General features: G+C 44.5%; 4 protein-coding genes across 5 annotated transcripts; 2 read left to right on the top strand and 2 right to left on the bottom strand.

Annotated features, from left to right (window-relative positions):
* Positions 1 to 1139: 1139 nt before the first annotated feature.
* Positions 1140 to 5887, bottom strand: LOC108048345. The gene is made up of 2 exons (XM_017128921.2): positions 4379 to 5887; positions 1140 to 4310 (listed from the first exon to the last, which is right to left on the bottom strand). The coding sequence occupies exons 1-2, from the start codon at positions 5639 to 5641 to the stop codon at positions 3444 to 3446; spliced, it is 2130 nt and encodes a 709-aa protein (XP_016984410.1). The 5' UTR covers positions 5642 to 5887; the 3' UTR covers positions 1140 to 3443.
* Positions 5888 to 6968: 1081 nt separating this feature from the next.
* LOC108048348 lies at positions 6969 to 7576 on the top strand. Its single transcript, XM_017128927.2, has 2 exons — positions 6969 to 7302; positions 7364 to 7576. Exons 1-2 carry the CDS (start codon positions 7063 to 7065, stop codon positions 7463 to 7465), a joined length of 342 nt encoding a protein of 113 aa, XP_016984416.1. The 5' UTR covers positions 6969 to 7062; the 3' UTR covers positions 7466 to 7576.
* A 280-nt stretch (positions 7577 to 7856) lies between these two features.
* LOC108048347 (ATP-binding cassette sub-family F member 1) lies at positions 7857 to 11163 on the bottom strand. Its single transcript, XM_017128926.2, has 3 exons — positions 10911 to 11163; positions 9699 to 10850; positions 7857 to 9645 (listed from the first exon to the last, which is right to left on the bottom strand). Exons 2-3 carry the CDS (start codon positions 10846 to 10848, stop codon positions 8027 to 8029), a joined length of 2769 nt encoding a protein of 922 aa, XP_016984415.1. The 5' UTR covers positions 10849 to 10850; positions 10911 to 11163; the 3' UTR covers positions 7857 to 8026.
* A 685-nt stretch (positions 11164 to 11848) lies between these two features.
* Positions 11849 to 18575, top strand: LOC108048337 (protein piccolo). Of its 2 annotated transcripts, XM_017128901.1 has the most exons (9): positions 11849 to 11957; positions 12840 to 13212; positions 13561 to 13715; positions 14320 to 14769; positions 14862 to 16057; positions 16116 to 16236; positions 16292 to 16587; positions 16674 to 16827; positions 16885 to 18575. In XM_017128901.1, exons 2-9 carry the CDS (start codon positions 12846 to 12848, stop codon positions 18058 to 18060), a joined length of 3915 nt encoding a protein of 1304 aa, XP_016984390.1. In that variant the 5' UTR covers positions 11849 to 11957; positions 12840 to 12845; the 3' UTR covers positions 18061 to 18575. The 2 variants fall into 2 exon arrangements, with proteins under 2 accessions (XP_016984390.1, XP_016984391.1); XM_017128902.1 differs by lacking the exon at positions 14320 to 14769.
* Positions 18576 to 18593: the final 18 nt, after the last annotated feature.

Raw genomic sequence — 18593 nt, 5'->3', positions numbered from 1 at the left:
GGCGTGGTGAGATCGGAACACCCCCACTACACAGCTGCTGTGTGTGGGAGAAGCACAGCTAGCTGTGCGTTGAGGCGCGTGGACTTAAAATTATTTAAGCAACTTTTAATTTAAATCCGTAACCTTAAAACAAAAAATACCAATACATGAAGTAATATTGATATCAGTATCAAATAATTGTACATATTTTAATTATATACGAGAACAATAAAATATGTATCTTTCGCAATCGATGAATGTATTTATGCATGTATGTATATCCCTAGAAAATACAATATATATTTTCCAATAATAGAATTTATGTTGTAAGAATAAATTCGATTATGAAAAACTTTAAAATAAAACAATAAAATATAATCAACCTGTTCAATGCACAAATATTTGCAATAATTTAAATCTAAACTCACCGCGTTTCGAACTCACCTCGAGCTCGAACAGTTGGCAACTTCTTCTACAATTTAACATTTCGATTATGGAAAACTATAAAATAAAACAATAAAATATAATCAACCTGTTCAATGCACAAATATTTGCAATAATTTAAATCGAAACTCACCGCGTTTAGAACTCACCTCGAGCTCGAACAGTTGGCAACTTCTTTTACAATTTAACATTTACTCTTTTCTCTCGAGCAAAGTTAGATACAACTTTCAATTGTTCGCTTGGGTTGCAAGTCTCAATTTTTAAGTTCCTTTGTAAGATTTAAAAATTGTTTAAGTAATAACAAAAAAGTGAAGAATGAATAAATAAGAATAGATAGAATATTATAAATTAATATTATTTAAAATGTATTTTGGGAGGTATATGTATGTTTTTTACAATATGTTTCCCAATCGTCGAGTTTTAAAAGAAAGTGACGAGGTAACTTGGTAAACGGGGAGAACTTTTATTTGGTAACATACAAGGGCGCGAAAATAAATTCAAGCCAACAGTATCTCTAGCTGCACTCGTCTAACGAACATTACTATTCACCACGGCAGTTGGCCTGGTGGACGTTCTAATATGAACTCGTGTCAGCAATTCCAGTTCACCGGTTCCAATTGGCGGTGTTTAATATAAAGTTTAATATAATAAATTCGGTATTCCTACTTCACCAGTTCTTTTGTTACCACAAAGAAGAAAACACTTATTTTCATTTATATAATATATTATTTATTTTCGTTTCATCTGCATGAACTGTTACTGATTATTATAATTAATTATTGTTAATTACAGGCTATGTTTTTATTGCTAGATTTTAGCAAGTTCTAAAAAAGACATTACACATTATTATTCTTACGTAGATTATACCGCTTGACATTTGACATTACACTTAAATCTAATTAACTAAAAAAAAAAGATACAAATTTTGTTTTGCTTTTTTGGGGGGAAAATAACAACACAAGGAAAAACTAACGAAAATTTACAAAAGGTGGATAAACCAAAAGTTTTTAAAGAGCACAACTCGTCTGAACAAACACTGAACGATTCGCTGGGAAATTAGCATTAGACATTTAATTGAATTACACACTAGACAAACCGAGTAATAATTAAAAATACAAACAAAAAATTGAGCTAAACAAAAAGTTAATAATATATATATATATGCATAAGTTTATAGCTAGCAGAATTTCGCTATAGAACATAAAATAAAATAACGAAACGTGGCCCCCTCTGCCCCGAAACCACCCACCGCCTCATAATTACCACTACAACCACTTCCCCGAAACAAATCATATATTCGCTCAGATACGCCGGTGATAAGGACGTTATGCCAAGGACGATGGCAAAGGCTTTGATAACAGGTCAGAGCGAGAGGAGATGCTCTCCCTCTCCCTCTCTGGCATTGTGAGTATTAGACTACAGTCAAACTTCGCTAAGTCGAACTATATCTTCACTTAAAAATTCCCTATTCCCTATTACTATCATAGCTTTAATTTGTCTTCACTAAGAACTTTTAACGAATATTAAAAAACTATAGTGCATAATTTTTTTTTAAGATTTTTGGCATTACCAATTTGGATTTTTCTAGATTTTAATTTGGTCTACTATTTTGCATAATATAAGTTTTCCCAACTTTGTTTTCAAATCTTTATACGTTTTGAACAATATCTAAATTTGGAAAAATAGAGGGAAATATATATAAGCGTACTCAACATATTTCGTTACTTAAATATAAGAACAAAATTAACATTCAGCGACACTTTCAAACAATTTAAGCAAGTTTCCATGAAAGCGTACTAAAACTCGGTTTTTTATATAAATTTTAAGAATATGAACACGTTTTAGAACTCATTATAATATTAAACCACATTATCAGGTGTCTTGAAAGTTCGATTTAGAGAAGTTCGACTGTATGTGGCCCTCTCTTTCATTCTTCAACTGAGACGGCAAAAAAATAAAGCGTTTAATTTCCATTGATTGCAAAATCCGTTTAACTATTAATGAGTTGTTTTATAGCGCGATTTAGACTTAGGGCGAAATAAATATATAATTGTTTGTTTTTGTACTCGTTTTACACTGGTGTGCGGGGTGCGGGGAAAGGGGGAATGATAACTGGGAAATGGGGTTTAAATTTCAACTAAAATCAAAGCCGAGCACTGGTCTAATATTCAAACACACTCATGCACACACACACACTCTCGCTCATACACATACATATTTACAAATTAAAAGTAATTACATAACAAAGATTATTGATTATGGAACGCATATAGCAGCACACACCGATCGGCGATCAATATAACATATTATCGATCTATTTTATGTCGATTTTGCTTGTAAAATCGGTGATAGACAATGCCCAAAATGTATCTTCCTCATTTATCAGTTTAAGCGGCTTTCTAACAATCATCGTGATCAGATTATTATTGCTGCCTTAATCTCAAAACAAATACGCCCTGATATTGCTTTTTTTGACATAAGCGTAGTTATTAGACCATAATGAAGCCATTTAAAAATATATATTAATATATATACCTAATTCTTTTGTTTGGTATATAATAAAGATTGCATACTAAACAAGTTGAAACGTAAGTAGTATAAACCAGAATTCGAGGGAATTCCGATTTTAAATTACAGAATTGCTTTTTTAATTGGTCTTGTAAGACAAGTGATGATGTAATATAAAATTGAAAAAAATGTCTGCTTGTTTAAAACTTTAAATATTGTATCATTAAAAGTTGTTATATGGAGGGTTCTAAGAACCACATGCTCTCGGATGATTTTGACGATTAAAAACTATATTATTAATTTAAGCTTATCAAATGAACTTTAAAATTACTTTTTCTTTTGGCCGAATTTTCAAAGTATCTGATAATAAGCTTTTGTTTTGCTGATACATTTTGGGGTTTCACATGCGATTTGCTTGGATTATATCACCGATGCTCAGCCGGGCAATGTGAGCTACTAATGGCGTCCATTTCCACACCCATTTAGAAGGCAAACCAGGTTCCATCAGCCCGTCATCGCAGCGTGCTGGTCAGGGTTCGATGCAGGACACTGGGACGCGTATGGAGCGGCATTGGCGGCGGCGTATTGCTGTGGGGATCGGGCGTATCGGGCGCATCGGGCGCTTCACCGGCACTCAAACTACTGGCCGGTGACAGAGTGCAGGATGTTGTTTCCGCCTCGCTGAGGCAGCTGCTCAATTGGCGGATCACTCCCTGCGAGGAGTTGCTGCGCTCCTTTAGCAGCTCCCGCTCCCGATCGCGCTGCTTTTGGTGCTCCTGCTGAAACTTCCTGGCCGCCGTCACATTGACCACACTCACCGACTTTGAGATGGAGCTCTTCACCGAGGATGGAGCCGGCGGCACCAGGGCCAAGGCGGGCGTGGGCGAGGGAGCCATCTCCTCAAGGGTTAACGTATTCGCTGGCGAACTGTAGCCATCGTCCATTAGACTTTCCAAGGGCTGTCTCCCAACCGCCTCTTCCGAATCCACACTCTTCTGAAGGTTTTCTATCAGATAGAGCACTATCCTCTCCAGCTGCTGCGGGGCCTGGGAGGCCGGCAAGTCTGGACTGCTACTCTGGGTGGGCATCTCAGCCTTGATGATTGTCGAGAACTTCTCCTTCATCTCCTGCACCTTCTGCCGGCCCGCCTCTTCGTCGAGCAGCGTGTTGACGCACAGAAAGGAGTGCACCTTGTTGCTGCCGCGATCGATCTCTAGGAAACCCTTGGTGTGCAAGTAGATGAAACGTCCGTTGCGGGACAGCAGGCGGTAGCAGCTCTCGCCGTAGTCGCTGTTGCAGTCGTACATCTGCCGCAAGGCCACAATCACCCAACGCACGTCGTCCAGGTGCATAAAGCAGAAGGGACTAAGGTTGCGCACCTGTTTTGGATTGAAAAAAACATTATTAATAACGAGCTCGGAAAAGGGTTGTCATGTGGAATACCCACCTCATCCTTCATATAGCCTGCAACGAGGCCAATCCTTTGATCACAGTCGATGATGCTGCCGTCGATAAGGTGCCTTGTATGGTACTCCAACTGGTAGGGTTCTGGCTGCCTGTAGAAGGCCATGACGCTCGCTTCCGTTTCCTCGGGCGGCCTTTCCTCCCTCAGCACCCTGGCCATGGCCACCAGCACAATGTCGTTGCCACTGATCCCGTGCAGCGCCGCCTGGGCAATGGCATCGTGCTGGGGCGGCACTGTCGCCGCTTCCGCAGCCTCCGCTGCAGCCGCAGCCAGCATATTGTTGTTCCTCGAGCGCCGTATCAACTGCGACACAATGGGATAGTTGGCAGCAGCTCCTCCGGTCAAGGAGGAGTCACTGCGGCGAAAGCAGCCATCGATCTTGACCAGCTCGTATTGCCGTGTGGCCTCTGCCCGCGTGGAGGCCCTGGCTAAGCGGACGGTGAAGCAGCGGCGGTCGGTGCGCAGACGTTCATTGATGGCCGCCAGATGGGCAATGCTCCGTGGACTGGGCGTGCGCCGGTTGTACGGTTGATCGTCGTCCTCCTCCTCCTCTCGATGCTGCTGCTCCTCATCCTCCTGATCTACCCGATTCTCTCCCGTCTCCATTTCCTCCTCCTCCAGATCACTGCCTGAAGCTGAGGCTGAAGTGGATGTGGAGTGCTGCTGGGGAGTATGCCCCTGTTGCTGCTGGTAAAACAGGGTCTCTATATCCCTGGGTATTAGTTGCTGGCGCAGCAGAGCCTGATCCTCGGGATGTGTGATTTGTAGCAGATTCTGACCGTACAAATCGGACTGACAGTGGCCCAATAGCTGCTCCACGCTGGAGGAGACCAAAACGATTTGGCCACTGCAGGTTAGGGTGAGGAAACAGCTGTCCAGCAGTTGCATTAGGGTGTCCGTGAGATGCAGACTGGGATTGGGGACATCACCTCCAGGCGGGGAGCCCGAGCATCCCTTTAACATGGGTTTCCGGCGGCGCCTGGAGGCCGATTTGCCAAAGACATACTGGAGTCTCAAGCCATGGGTGGCGAATCTGAGGACGGCGGTTTTGTCCAGTCGACGGGAGGATTCCGCTGCATGTGGCACCATAGTGGCCAGCTCCTGGATGCTCGCATTTAGCTTGTCCCGCCGCTGTTTCTCGGCGAGATTGCGTGCCTCCCTGCCATTCGCTGGATCCGAGGTGCTGCCCGATCCCGATCCTGTAGAGCCTGTGGAGCCCGTATTGCCCGCCTCTGCTGCTGCCATTTTCCAGGTTTTCCAGCGTTTTTCCGGACCTTGTTTTCCGCGCTTTTACTCTTGCAATCCTCGGTTTATGGATTTTCCCCTTTAATTGGCGCCTTGCGGTAAATGAAAATCGTCACTCTCCATAACAGAGTATACGCTCCTCGTCAAGTTTTGTATAAAAAAATATATTTTTTGTTAAAATATTTTTTTTTCTGCTTGTTTTTTTTTGCTGTTTTTTTATTGTTATTTTTGCTGGTGCTTTTAAAGTTTTCAAGGTCTTGCTTATGCTGTGCTGTTGTTTTTGTTTTTGCTCTCCTTCCCCCTCTCTCGCTCGCTCTCTTTCGCTCACACGCACACACACACGTCACTCTCACGCAACGTACATATGTTTTCTCTTTTCGCTTTCGTACTTTTCCACTTGCTTTTAGTCTTATTATTACTATTATTTGTTTCCCTATTTATTTATGCGTTTCGCCTTGTAGTTTTTTTTTCGTTTTTTTTTTGATTGCGTTGCGAATCTGAATCTCCTGCTTATGTTCTTGTTGTTGTTGCTGGTGCTGCTGGCGTTGTTGTTTTTCTTTTCTTAATGCCCGCGATGAGGTAAGAACGGGGGCGGGTTCGTTTGTAAGACGCACTTGCTGTTTGCACTAGTTTTTGTTTATATTAAGTGATTAATTGTTTATTTTTAACATTTATTTTATAACAATAAACATTGGTTCGGTTGGCCAGGCCAAAAACTATCGATACATCGATGTAACTGACTGTCACGCCGAAATAAGTACGTTCTCACCACGCCCGCATTTCGGTGAGTGCCGTGCAATTGTGTAGTATCGATGTTTTTGGTGCATACTTTTACATATATATTACGCATTTTGTTGAAATTTGATTTGAATTTATGTTTACAATCATATTAAATTTTAGTTGCAAATAATAACTTAACAATCTTAGGTGAATAAATCTCTTATTCGTAACAAGCATGTTTGTTGTTTGTTTTTGTTGCATAATGGTTAAGTTACATAAGTCATATTATATTATCAAAATATTTATAATCATTTTGCCAAGCGCAGTGATATATTCCGAAATTACCAAAAATATATGGCAACGAAATCGTTCAAATAAAAACTTAAATCTGTTTTTTAAAGAAAAAGCTGGAATATAGCATTGGACTATCGATACATTTTTAATTGGAACTAAAACGTTTTTTTTATTCTTTATATGCGATTAAAGGAATACCCCTTAACTGATTATTTAGCATCCGGCTTAAATAATTTACTAGCCACCAGAAAATAATTTCATTAATTTCAAAACAGTACATTTCGATATTATCGATAGAAGACTAAATCGATTTTGGCGCACTTTCTTGTTTACGGCATTTCATTTTCTGCCGAAATTCGCAAAGGCAACTTCCCCGATTAAATTAAATCTTAATAATTTGCTAGAAAATGATGGAGGCCTTTGATCCACGTTCGATTATCAACGGCGGCATGCTGAAGCAGTTTTCTGGCCAAACAGTGAGCATTATGGTTCGCGTGGAGAGCGTGGCAGGATCCACTTTGCTGGCCAGTTCTACGGATAACCACAAGCTTAAGATCAACCTTCCGGGAGAATTGTGTGCCACCGATGGAGCCTGGGTGGAGGTCATTGGAGTGCCCCATGGCGCAGATACCATCAGGGCTAAGGAGGTGGGTGCATTTACTCCACGGAATCCCCTAGTTTATTTATATTCCCATTCTCCATTTTCAGGTTATTGAATTCGGCGGCGAGAAGATCGACTTCGACAAGGATGGCTACAATGGCTTGAGCCACCTGATCAACAATGTCAAGGCCTTCTATCGCAGCGGCTAGGTGTCCATCATCTCATTTCCACATTAAGATCTAAGAATTATATATACGCTAATCTTATTTGTTTCCATGTTTTGTTAACTGGAATAAACTATAAATATTAAGAAGGTGTTACCTATTATTGGGTTTATTGTATTTCTGGACATCTAATAACAAAAGTCCCTATACATAGGAGGGGCTTTGAAATTACCCCAATCATTTCCAAGCTGGTTTTTCACTCCTACAGCACTAAATCGTTTTAATTGCATTTGTTCGTTATTATCTACAGACTTTCCAATTTAACTTCGATTAAAATTATTCTTTAGCTGCTAAATTTATATATGTAATTCTATCAAAAGTTAAAACAAAAATGTCCAAAGTTCATTAAATCCCATAAGCGAAAACATTCTGCACATTTCTTGTGTAATAACTTTTACTTTCACAATTTGTTATTGTATATATGTTGGTATAAAAAGGCTAACTAGCGGATAAACCATTCAACAGTTGAACAATTAACAGAGGGCGAGCCGGCTGACGAGATGATGACCAGTGGCGTGGACTCCAAGTCCGGGTCCAACTCCAGGGTTATTGCAGCACCGCCGCATTGGCCACCACGCTAGGATTGTTGACCACCTCGCCCAGCGAATCGAGCACCTCCTTCCTGTAGTCATCGAACTCGCCGTCGATCTCGTTGATCGACTGGTCCTCAATCACGTAGAGAGTGCATCCAGTTTCACGAATCAATCGCTCGTCGTGGGAAACGATGATCACGCCACCTTCGTACTCGTTGATGGCCTCCGCCAAGGCGTCGATACTCTCGATATCCAGGTTATTGGTGGGCTCATCGAGAATCAGGACATCCGGAGCACTCAGACAAAGCTCGGCGAGGGCCACACGTGCCTTCTGACCGCCAGATAGATCCTTCATCTTGATGGTGTGGGCATGACTGACCAGACCAAAGGAACCCAATGCCTTGCGCGCCTTTTCGTGCGGAAGATTGAACAGACGCTGCAGATATTCCGCAGCCGATTCTTCTGCCGTGAGATGTTCGCCGGAGTGCTGATCAAACCGACCCACATGCAGGCGATGATTCTTGCGCTGTTCACCCTCCTGCGGCTCAAGTTCTCCGAGCAGCAGCTTTAGGAAAGTGGACTTGCCGACACCATTGGGTCCAACGATGGCCACTCGACTGGTAAGATCAATGCCGAAGTCAGCCTTGATGAACAGCGGTTTTTGGCCCGTAAAGGCAAAGGTGACATTGTGGACACCCAAAATGGGCGGCTGGAGTTGCGATGGCTCCGGGAAGCGGAACTTGACTATATATTCCTTGGGCCTGGCCAGCAGTTCCTGCGGACCCTCATCCTCGTCCTGTTTCTGCTGCTTGGATTTGTTCTTCTCCTGCTTGCGAGTAAGCGACTCCTTCTGCTTCTTCTCCGCCGCCTTCTTGGACTGGCCGTGAGCCTTTAGCTCCCGCAAACGCTTCTCCTGCTTCTCGTACTCCTTGATCATCTCGCGACGTTTCTGCACGTACATCTTCTTGAACATGGAATAGTTGCCCTTGTAGTATTGAAGTTTCTTCTGGTCCAGATGGATGATCTCGTTGCACACGTTGTCCAAGAAACTCTGGTCGTGGGACACGATCAACAGGGTCTTCTTCCAGCCCTGCAGATAGTTATCTAGCCAAATCACAGCATTAAGATCCAAGTGATTGGTGGGCTCGTCGAGCATGAGCAGCGTGGGCTCCAGATAGAGGGCTCGAGCTAGGGACACTCTCATGCGCCAGCCTCCGGAGAACTTGTTCGTGGGTCTGTCCTGCATCTCCTTGCTGAAACCCAAACCGGCCAATATTCTCCGAGCCCTGGCTTCCGCTGAGTAAGCTCCAATGGCTTTGAGTTCCGTAAAGGCATCGTTAAGCTCCTCCTGAACACTTAAATCTCCAGCGGCAAATTGTTTCTCCAGATCATCCGCCTTCTTCAACATCTCTGTGCGTCGCACATCCGCGTCTAGGATCGTATCGATGGCCGTCTTGTCGGTGGCTACCACTTCCTGTTCGCAGAGCAGCACATCGATATTGGGCGGTATGGCGAAGGCACGTGTGGCAATATGCCGGAGAAGAGTGGTCTTGCCGTGTCCGTTGGGACCCACCAAGCCATAGCGGCGTCCATGGGCAATCAGTAGGTTGGCGTTCACAAACAGATCGTTACCTGGGTGGTTAAATTATAGATGCAATGACAAACACATATTTCATATGACTCACCTTTGGCTGAGATTGTGAAATTCTCGATCTTAATGTCCACGGCGTGCTCCAGAGCCGCCTGTTGACCAGCGCTTTTCTGCACCTGCGACATGGTGAAATTGTTGTCCAGATCAGAGTGTCCAGCCCCGCCCTTTTTGGTCATCAGCTCCATTTGGCGTTCGTACTCCTGTTGCTTCTTTTGCTTCTTTTTCTCCTTGTGGGTTAGCTTCTTTTCCTTGGCTTCCTTGCTATCCTCGGACTTGGGTTCCGCCTCCGCTTCGTTTTCCTCCTCGGGTTCAGCTTCAGGTTCAGGTTCGGGTTCCGGCTCGGGTTCCTCTTTAGGTTCAGGTTCTGGTTCCGGGGTTTTTTCCTTGAGACTCACAGCAGCCACTTTCTCGCTGAGTACCTTCTCTTCCTTCTGCTCCTCCACTTCCTTTTCGGGCTGCTCATCCTCATCCTCTGGCTCTTCTTCGTCCTCGCTGACGGGAAGTTTCTGCTTCTGCTGCTTTTTCTTTGACTTCTTGGCCGCAGGCTTGTTGGACAGCTGCTCCTCCTCGTCGTCGTCTTCATCCTGCAGATCTTCTACAACCTCCTCATCTTCATCGTCGCTCATCGCGAATTTGTTCTTTTGCTGGGCCTGTTGCTTCTTTTTGGACTTCTTGGAGGCGGGTTTGGCCGCCACCACCACCGTCTCTTCCTCATCTTCAGGCTCCTCCAGGTCTAGATCCATTTTGGGTTCTTCTTCGTCGGAGAAATCGTCATTTTTCTTTTTGTTCTTCTTGTTTTTCTTGCTGGGCGGTGGCTTTTTGGCAGCTGGCTTGGAAAGAGGCGCTTCCTCCTCATCATCCTCATCCTGATCGTTGGCAGGCACACCCTTCGCTGGCTTCTCATCCTCGTCGCTCCAGTCGTCGTTCTTTTTCCCCTTCTTTCCCTTCTTGGCCTGCTTTTTGGCCTGTTGCTGTTTGCTCTGATTCGAGGAGGCTATGCTCTCCAGATCCTCGTTGTCCCTGCTCTTGGGCGCGACATCCTCGTCGCTGGAGTCGCCGCCACCACCTCGCTTTCCCTTCTTGCCACCCTTCTTGTTTGGCGGCGGCTTCTTCTCCTGCACTTTCTCCAACTGCTCCTCGTCGTCATCAAAGCGCTCTTTCTTCTTTCCCTTCGCCTTGGACATTTCTGCTCGGGATACAAGGTCTTATATGGCATATGGGTCGTACATATAGGCCAAATACTTACTTGATTTGATCACAGATTACTTTCGCCGCCTTCGGATTTCACGTGCAGAGCTGGCAATATTATATAGGTATGTAATACGCGTTATATATATGTACATGCATACATATATATACAACCAGTTGTGTCGCCCAGGGATGATTGCAAGCTCGCGATATTTGTGTGGCTATCGATGGCAGCACATGTGTTAGAATTTTATGATAAGCCACTGAAAATGTCAGCAGAAGCGGCAAATTCGTAACATTTTATTAGCCAAATTAAAAATGTATGTACATAACTAAAAACAATTAACTTTTCGAGGAGATTTTTTGAGTTGAATGACAAGGCTAGACTTATCGATAAGTCGGTAAGCTTTTGGAAACAATGTCTTTTTTATGTCATTAAATAGTAAATTATATTTAATTAAATTAATGCTGAGCCCATATCATAATTCCTATTCCACTTTCATTACATTGGTCGTGATCAGCAAAAATTAGTGATCAAATTTATTCTGCTGAACTCGCATGATACGCCATCTTAAAGGTATCGGCCTGGCAGTGGCGTCGGAATTGACGCGAAAAAATTACATTTCAAATTGCTATTAATTTTCTTAAAAATAATAATTGAGCTCAACAATTATGAAAACATAAAATAAAAAAAATTCTTCCTTTATGTTCGTCTTTTTCCGTTTTTTTGTTCGACATTATCATGTAACAGAAAAAGTAGAGTAATATTATTAATACTATTATGTGTAGCAACTTGTCCTATCGGTAGAGTTGCAAAGGTAAAAATGTCAACTGTAAAACTTTTTAAATTATATTAATATATGATAAATAATATAGGTGCGCCAAAAGTCAAAAGTTGTGTTTTCAAAAACTGGCGAAATATCGATATTATGCTGTATCGATTGTTTAAAAACTCACTAACGGAAAAACATCGATATTAATGTATGCAAGCAAACATCGATGCTTTGCCTGACTTTAGACTCATTTACGCTTCTTCACTTTTCGGAGGAAAATTGCTTGATAGAAGTGCTATTTAAGAGTGAAAATTCTACGCTGAGATAAAGAGGTAAGCCGAAAACATAATTAAGTATTGTGGTTCAATGATTTCAAGCCGAATAACTGAAACTTGTGGCCGCTTTAATTGGCGACGCTAACGCATACATACGCAGCGACACCACAAGTTGGCGATGCACCGAAGAAGCTTAAAAGGCAAAGTGTGATAAACACAACGCGAAAGCAAAATAGAGCTCAATGAGTGCTCGCAATGTGATATAGGACTAAAAAATGCGACTTAAACAATTTCCGCTTGTCAAGGACAGAAAATGTGCAACAAACTGGCACTTTCGCAGGCCTGATTGAGCTGTTGAATTCCTATTGTGTGCGTGTGTGTTTTCATTGGCTAAAATAAATGATAATCAAGGGGAGGGGGGCGGTCAAAGCAGAAACCGAACAAAAACAAACCGCCGCACCGCTCACTCACACTTGCACCCTTCATAAAGTACATACCTGCAAGCTCTTGTTAAAAATTTGTTGAGGCTGGCGCACGCATACAAATGCGTAAAGCTCCTTTATATATTTTGAATATACAGAAAGTACAGTGTTTAATGGTTACAAACCATAATTTGTAGTCATCAACGGAGTTTATTTTAGCAGTAAATTAAAAAGTGAGTTCTTGATCTTGTATATTTTTAATATTTTCGCTTTTTTTAAAGTAAACTTCTTAGGAATGAAAACAGAACCAGTTAAAAAAAAAACATACCCCATTAAAGATTGTCTTTAGGACGTCTAGTATTTTATTAAATATTATTGAAAATTTTTTCAGTAGAAAGTTTTTTATGTCAGTCGACACAAAATCGAGACCGTCTTTGATCTAATTTTGTTTTTTCCAATTTTGGACTTGGCATTTTATATTAAATATTAATAATTTACTATTACGATCCCATTCCAGAGCGACATGAGCTCGCCCGACGATATTCCTGGACCGTCAAAGCCGCGCGCCAAGAAGCGCTCACCACGCAGCTCCAGCAGCGATTCCAAGTCGCAGGCATCGCCGCCGCCGACGACCAGCAATGGACATGGTTCCGGATTGGGAGGCACTTCCAATCAAAGCCCCGCTGCCGGTCCAAGTCCCGCAGGTGGACTAAGTCCAGGCTTAGGACCAACCAACATGCGGGACCGCCTACTGGTGGCCAATGCCATGGCCATAGAGCTATCGACTAGCGAGCAGGAAGACTCCACTAGCTCTTCGTCGCCTCAGATGAATGGTCATCACCAAAACGACTCTGGCGAGTCCGATCAGCAAAACGGTGGGGCCGTAAATGGTGAGTGGCAGTGCTTGATTAAATAATAAAAAATAATACAACCAATTTCTAAAAAGCCTTGCTCACACGAACCTACTGCACGGCTGATTATAATTTCATAGAAGTATACTTATTAATTATATTACTATTACTATTAGGTAACCCGTTTTCCTTTCTCCTACCTTCTACAAGACTCTCAAAAGTTACAAGGGCTAAAAAATAATAATGTTACTCACAAATTCTCTTATTCTGCAAGTTTGTTTTACAAATTTTTCAAAAGCCTTAATTTCTAACCATTTGATAGAAATTTAAATAAACATTTGAAGCGCCTAAATTTACTACAATATTTTTTTTTTTCTTACCATTCAGGAGACTCCCGTAAGTCCAAGAAGAAAAAGAAAAAAGGCAGAAGTCGTCGTGAACGCCGCATATCTGGAGATGCCGCTCTCATGGGCTGGACGGGCGGATTCCCGAAGCTAACAGCCATGGCCAGTATTGACAGTAGCTCGGATTTGGAGCCCCAGGTGAGTAGTGGGGATGGCAAAGCTGTGCAGGAAGGGAGCGGGCCTGCTGCTGTCTGTGCGGGCTTATGGAATATCCTTCTGTATACTTGTTTCATCTCCCTAAAAATCAATCTCTTAAAAAAATATTTCTTTACAAAGATATATGATTCTTAAACTTTGAACTTTAAACCTTTCTAAATATAATATTTAAATAAACCTTAAACTCAATGCATAACTTTAAAAATAATATATAGCTTTGCCATAAAAGTAAAGTGTTAATAAAACTCAAAAGGTTCACTTTTTTAGAGACTTCTTACGTGATTTGTTACTCCTGTATTATATTAATTTTAACTAAGTATTGGATTCTTAGCTTTTTTCGATATCAGTTATTTTTTGGACGAGTTCCGTCGTCTTATCTTGTTTATAGGCTGTTACAGTGATACCTTTGTATATTCCAACACATTGAGTAACCGGTATGCAGAGGGTTATGCCTGTTCCTATTTGTGTGTTCTGTAGAATGCGGACAGCATTTTGTTTGTTCTGTATTATTGTATGTACCAACCCGTAACCGTCCTGTGCCCACCTCAATCTCAACCGAACGAACCACAACCCACGACGACAATAGTCGCCGGGCGAGCTGCGGGCACTGGGCAGGAGAGGATTGAGGGTGTTTCCAAGAGTTGAACAGCAAGCGGAGACAGCAGCAGGGCCAACAGAACCGGCTGAAATGGCTGAGGAGCAGCAACAGCAGCAGCAGCAACAAGAGCAGCAGCAGTCGCTAGCATCGCCTTCATCGCCGATGATGACGTCGCCGGTCGAGTCCTTTCTGTCCTCAAACTCTGACTTGATTATGACGATATCAACGCCACCAGGACGTGAACCAGAACCAGAACAGCAACAAAACCCAGAACCAGAACAGCAAATCACTTTAGCAACTGTAACTAGTACAAATCAAACCACAACAACTACGACCACTAGCAACAGCAACAACAATTCCAACGCAACTGGTACTGCAACAACTTCAAGTCCAAGAACAACGGCATCCAGCATGCAACAAACAGAATTAGACAACCAGGTGGAGACCCCAACAAAAACCTTATGCTTAGATCCGGGAAAATCACGAACCCACTAACCTACCTTCTCTCCCGCTTGTGTCTCCCCCCTTAGGAGAAGAATATGGAGATGGAGCAGCCAGCGAAGGCAGAGAATAATCAGCAGCCGGCGAAGGAAGAGGATAAGCAGCCGCCGGCGAAGGAAGAGGATAAGCAGCAGCCGGCGAAGGCAGAGGATAATCAGCAGCCGGCGAAGGCAGAGGATAAGCAGCAGCCGGCGGAGGAAGAGGATAAGCAGCAGTCGGCGAAGGCAGAGGATAAGCAGCAGCCGGCGGAAGATGAGAATGAGGTGGAGAATGAGGAGGAAATTGAACCGCTGGTGGTGGCCGAGGATGAGGTCAGCTCGGATATCCCGCTGGTGTCTACGACATCGCCGCCACCGCCAGAGCCGGCTCCTATTCCTCGTTCCCGCAAACGCGCATTCAGTCCGACCAAAAAGGACACCAAGCTGTCCAAAGAGGAGGATACTGAGAGCAAGAAGAAAAAGAAGGAGGGGGAAGCTGAAGTCCCGTTGGTCAAAAGTCCCAAGAAAATGGAGGACGCAGACTCACCCGTTTCCAGTCGCTTTGCCAAGCGTGCCAAGTCTCTGAGTACTCAGATTTCGCTGCCGGAGCAGGTGCGCCGTACCTCGCGCTTCAGCAGCCAGGAGTTGCTGACCGAAGAGCAGATCAAGACGGATACACTGGCCCCTCCCATCAACAAGGAGCCTGATGCCCAAATCGAGGCCATACCTGAACCACCGCCCACGACCTCAGCCTTGAAGCTGAAAGCCACCGACGAGTTCTATCGCCTGCCCTTCGCCTACGGCTGGAGGCGTGAGTTCGTCCTGCCCAGCACTGGGAATCATAAGCGTCGTACTGGTGACGTTTTCTTCATAGCACCCAATGGGCGCAAGCTGCGATCGCGCGAGGATATTGTGCCCCTGCTGGAGGGCGAGCTGACCATCGAGCACTTCTGCTTCCAGCGACAGGCGCAGGAGGCGGGACCAGAGCACGAACTGGTGCGTCGGGCCACGCCCGCCAGCGCATCGCGTCGCAAATCCCAGCATGCCGTGGCTCAGCTTCAGCCCGCTCCATTGCCAGTCACTGGAAAGCGTGTGTCCAAGCCCAAAGTGCCCAAGGGGGCAAGTCCACCGAGTGAGGGCTGGACCGCCACCATGGCGGTAAAGGGGAATTCTCGAGTGCTGGCCAGCAGCAACGGCAGCAGCTTAGCCGGAACCTCAGGAGCGAGCATCTCATCTCGCAAGCGAAAGTAGCTAAATCTTTTATTAAACAATTTGAATCTGCTTATAATCTTGACCGATTTCTAGCTTCGTGTCCAGACAGTCGTCGAGGACCTCAAGCGGGATGATCGCGAACTGTGTCCATTGCCAGGCTCCATTGCAGCCAACTGGGTCCAAGCAGGTATCGCCCAGGACCAACACTTGTCAGGTAAGCTTCTAAAGACATCAGACATAAAGACACCGATTTATATCTCCATTTGCAGAACTGCTTGAAGATAAAGCGAGAGAAAAAGAGGGAATCTGAGAAGAGCGATATGGTAGCGGAGCCGCAGCTGGAGGATGAAGATCAGGATGATGACCAGGATGATGATGACAACGCGAGCGTCGCCAGTCTGTTGGAGATCGGCGAGGAGATTGAGGTGCCCGGCCATCATCCGCCGGCGCAGCTTTTCAATAACCTGGGACAACGACGCTCGCCCAAGGAGCAGGAGGTTGTTGTAATTGGGGGGCGTAAGGCCATAGCCATCAAAGCCGATCCGCCGCGTCCCCAAGTGAAAGTGTGAGTCGGTTCAGTTCAAAATGAAACGAAGGCTACGAAACCCTTGGCTAATGGCTAATTCGGTATGCATTTCCTTTACTTGACAGGGTTCCACGCCATCCAGATTTAACTAGCTACGAAAAGATCTTCAACAAGCGCATGCAGGCCAAAAAGTCGCGCCACGACCTGGTGGAGAGCCTCGGCGATGCTCACAACGGCTGTCAGGTGCTGATGGCCATTATGAAAACTATGAACCTGAAGGTAAATAAATTCCCCGTTTAATTAATTAATTCTTTAATTAACTGTTTTTTTTTTCAGGAACGTGCCAACATGTCGCGGGTGTGCAAGACCTGGGCTATGGTTAGCCGTGAGAACTCCGTGTGGCGTTCGGTCCGCCTGCGCGACACCCATATCGGAAATTGGGTGTTCTGTCTGCGTGAACTGGCCCGCCACCGCACTCGTGAGTTGGACATGATGGGCGTGATTATGGCTAAACCGCAGATCCGCATGACTGGTGATCTGCGCGTACTCAAAGCATTGCGCATACTACGTACCGATACAACTGATGCGGAGTTCCTCCACTTGGTCTTTCGCCATCTGCCCCAGTTGCTGGAGATAAGAGCCACCTGCTTGAGCGGAACATTGAGCCTGTCGCACTTGGAGCGGACTGATGAGCTGCGCGTACTTCGAATCCAGATGACGGAGGCAAAGGCTACCATTGGATCACTAAACTCGCTGGCAAAACTAAAGCATCTAACTGAGTTAAGTCTGCGTGGAGTGAACAATCTGACCAGGCTGAACTTGCTGCTCTTGAAGGATCTAACTAATCTGGAGGTGCTATCGTTGGGCTCCTGCCAGGACATAAACAGTGAGAGACTCGGCAAACAAGTGCTGCCCACTCTGAAGGCTCTACGCTCCTTTCGCCTGGAGAACGATCACAAAGGAATGGCTATGTTCCCGGTAGATGAGATTATGCGAGGTCTGGCTCGCGCAGGTGGAGTACGTCGACTGGAGCTGGTGAACGTCGACGTGGACGGTGGTTTTAGCGTTTTGCTCGCCAGCTGTCCCAGTGTAACGGAGCTGCTGCTGACCCCCAAATGTATGCATAATACGGCCAACATGACTAATGCCGTGATGCAGGCCATCAGCGACAATGCCGACCAGTTGCTTGTGTTCCGCTTGGGATTGGTAACGCAGCTGTTGAGTGCCACTGGTACGCTGTACAAGGGGACGGGCAAGGACGTAATACCAGTGCAGCGCCCAGTGCCGGGAGTTCCGGCCGACGATCACCTAAATTGCTGCTCCGCTGACGACAATTGTCAGGAGTCGGATCACGATCAATGCGTGGCCTTTCTGCCCGTGGAGCGTCTGGAGGCGATCTTACATCACATGATGCCGCAGGCTTGGCTTTCGGTGGCCAAGGTGGCCATGTGCGACACCACCAAGATCAAGTTCCTGCCCCGTCCAGAGGAGAGCAGCGAGGAGAACTTTTAGTCCAGGATAAATGCCTAGGCGCCATAATTTAGCTCATAAGTAACCCCTCCCAATACCAGAGAATGACAAGACTGAGTCTTCGAGAGTCATCACACAAAAACACAAAACTTATACCTACTCAAAGGATATTCAACAGGAAATGAAACCGAAAACCACATACTTCTTGGTTCTCGCCATAGCAGCGATTGTTGGTTTGTTTTGTATTCGCAAGATACATACTTGCTTTGGAATACAACTTAGGTTAAACGGCGTTTAAAACGTCTTATTGTCATCTTCACGCTGCAGTAAATTTTAGAATATCTGACAGCCACTTAACAGGATCGGTGTTTTTCGTTTGCCCTTGGGTATTAATCGTATTTTTGAATTATAATCAAACAAATTTGAAACAGGAGTACAACGTAATAAAGCGGTTAAATCTCCTAGAGGGAAAATATGTTTTCTTGACTAAATTGATGTAACCAAAATTTTGGAAAATGTTGAATTTCAAATTCAACGATATTCTTAAGTACTTAAGAACTTAGAAATAGTTACAA

The sequence above is a fragment of the Drosophila rhopaloa genome, unplaced genomic scaffold (assembly GCF_018152115.1).
Source record: "Drosophila rhopaloa isolate 14029-0021.01 unplaced genomic scaffold, ASM1815211v1 contig_3, whole genome shotgun sequence".
Classification (NCBI taxonomy): domain Eukaryota; kingdom Metazoa; phylum Arthropoda; class Insecta; order Diptera; family Drosophilidae; genus Drosophila; species Drosophila rhopaloa.
Note: the sequence above shows the minus strand (reverse complement) of the source record. Positions and strands in the feature narration are given on the sequence as shown.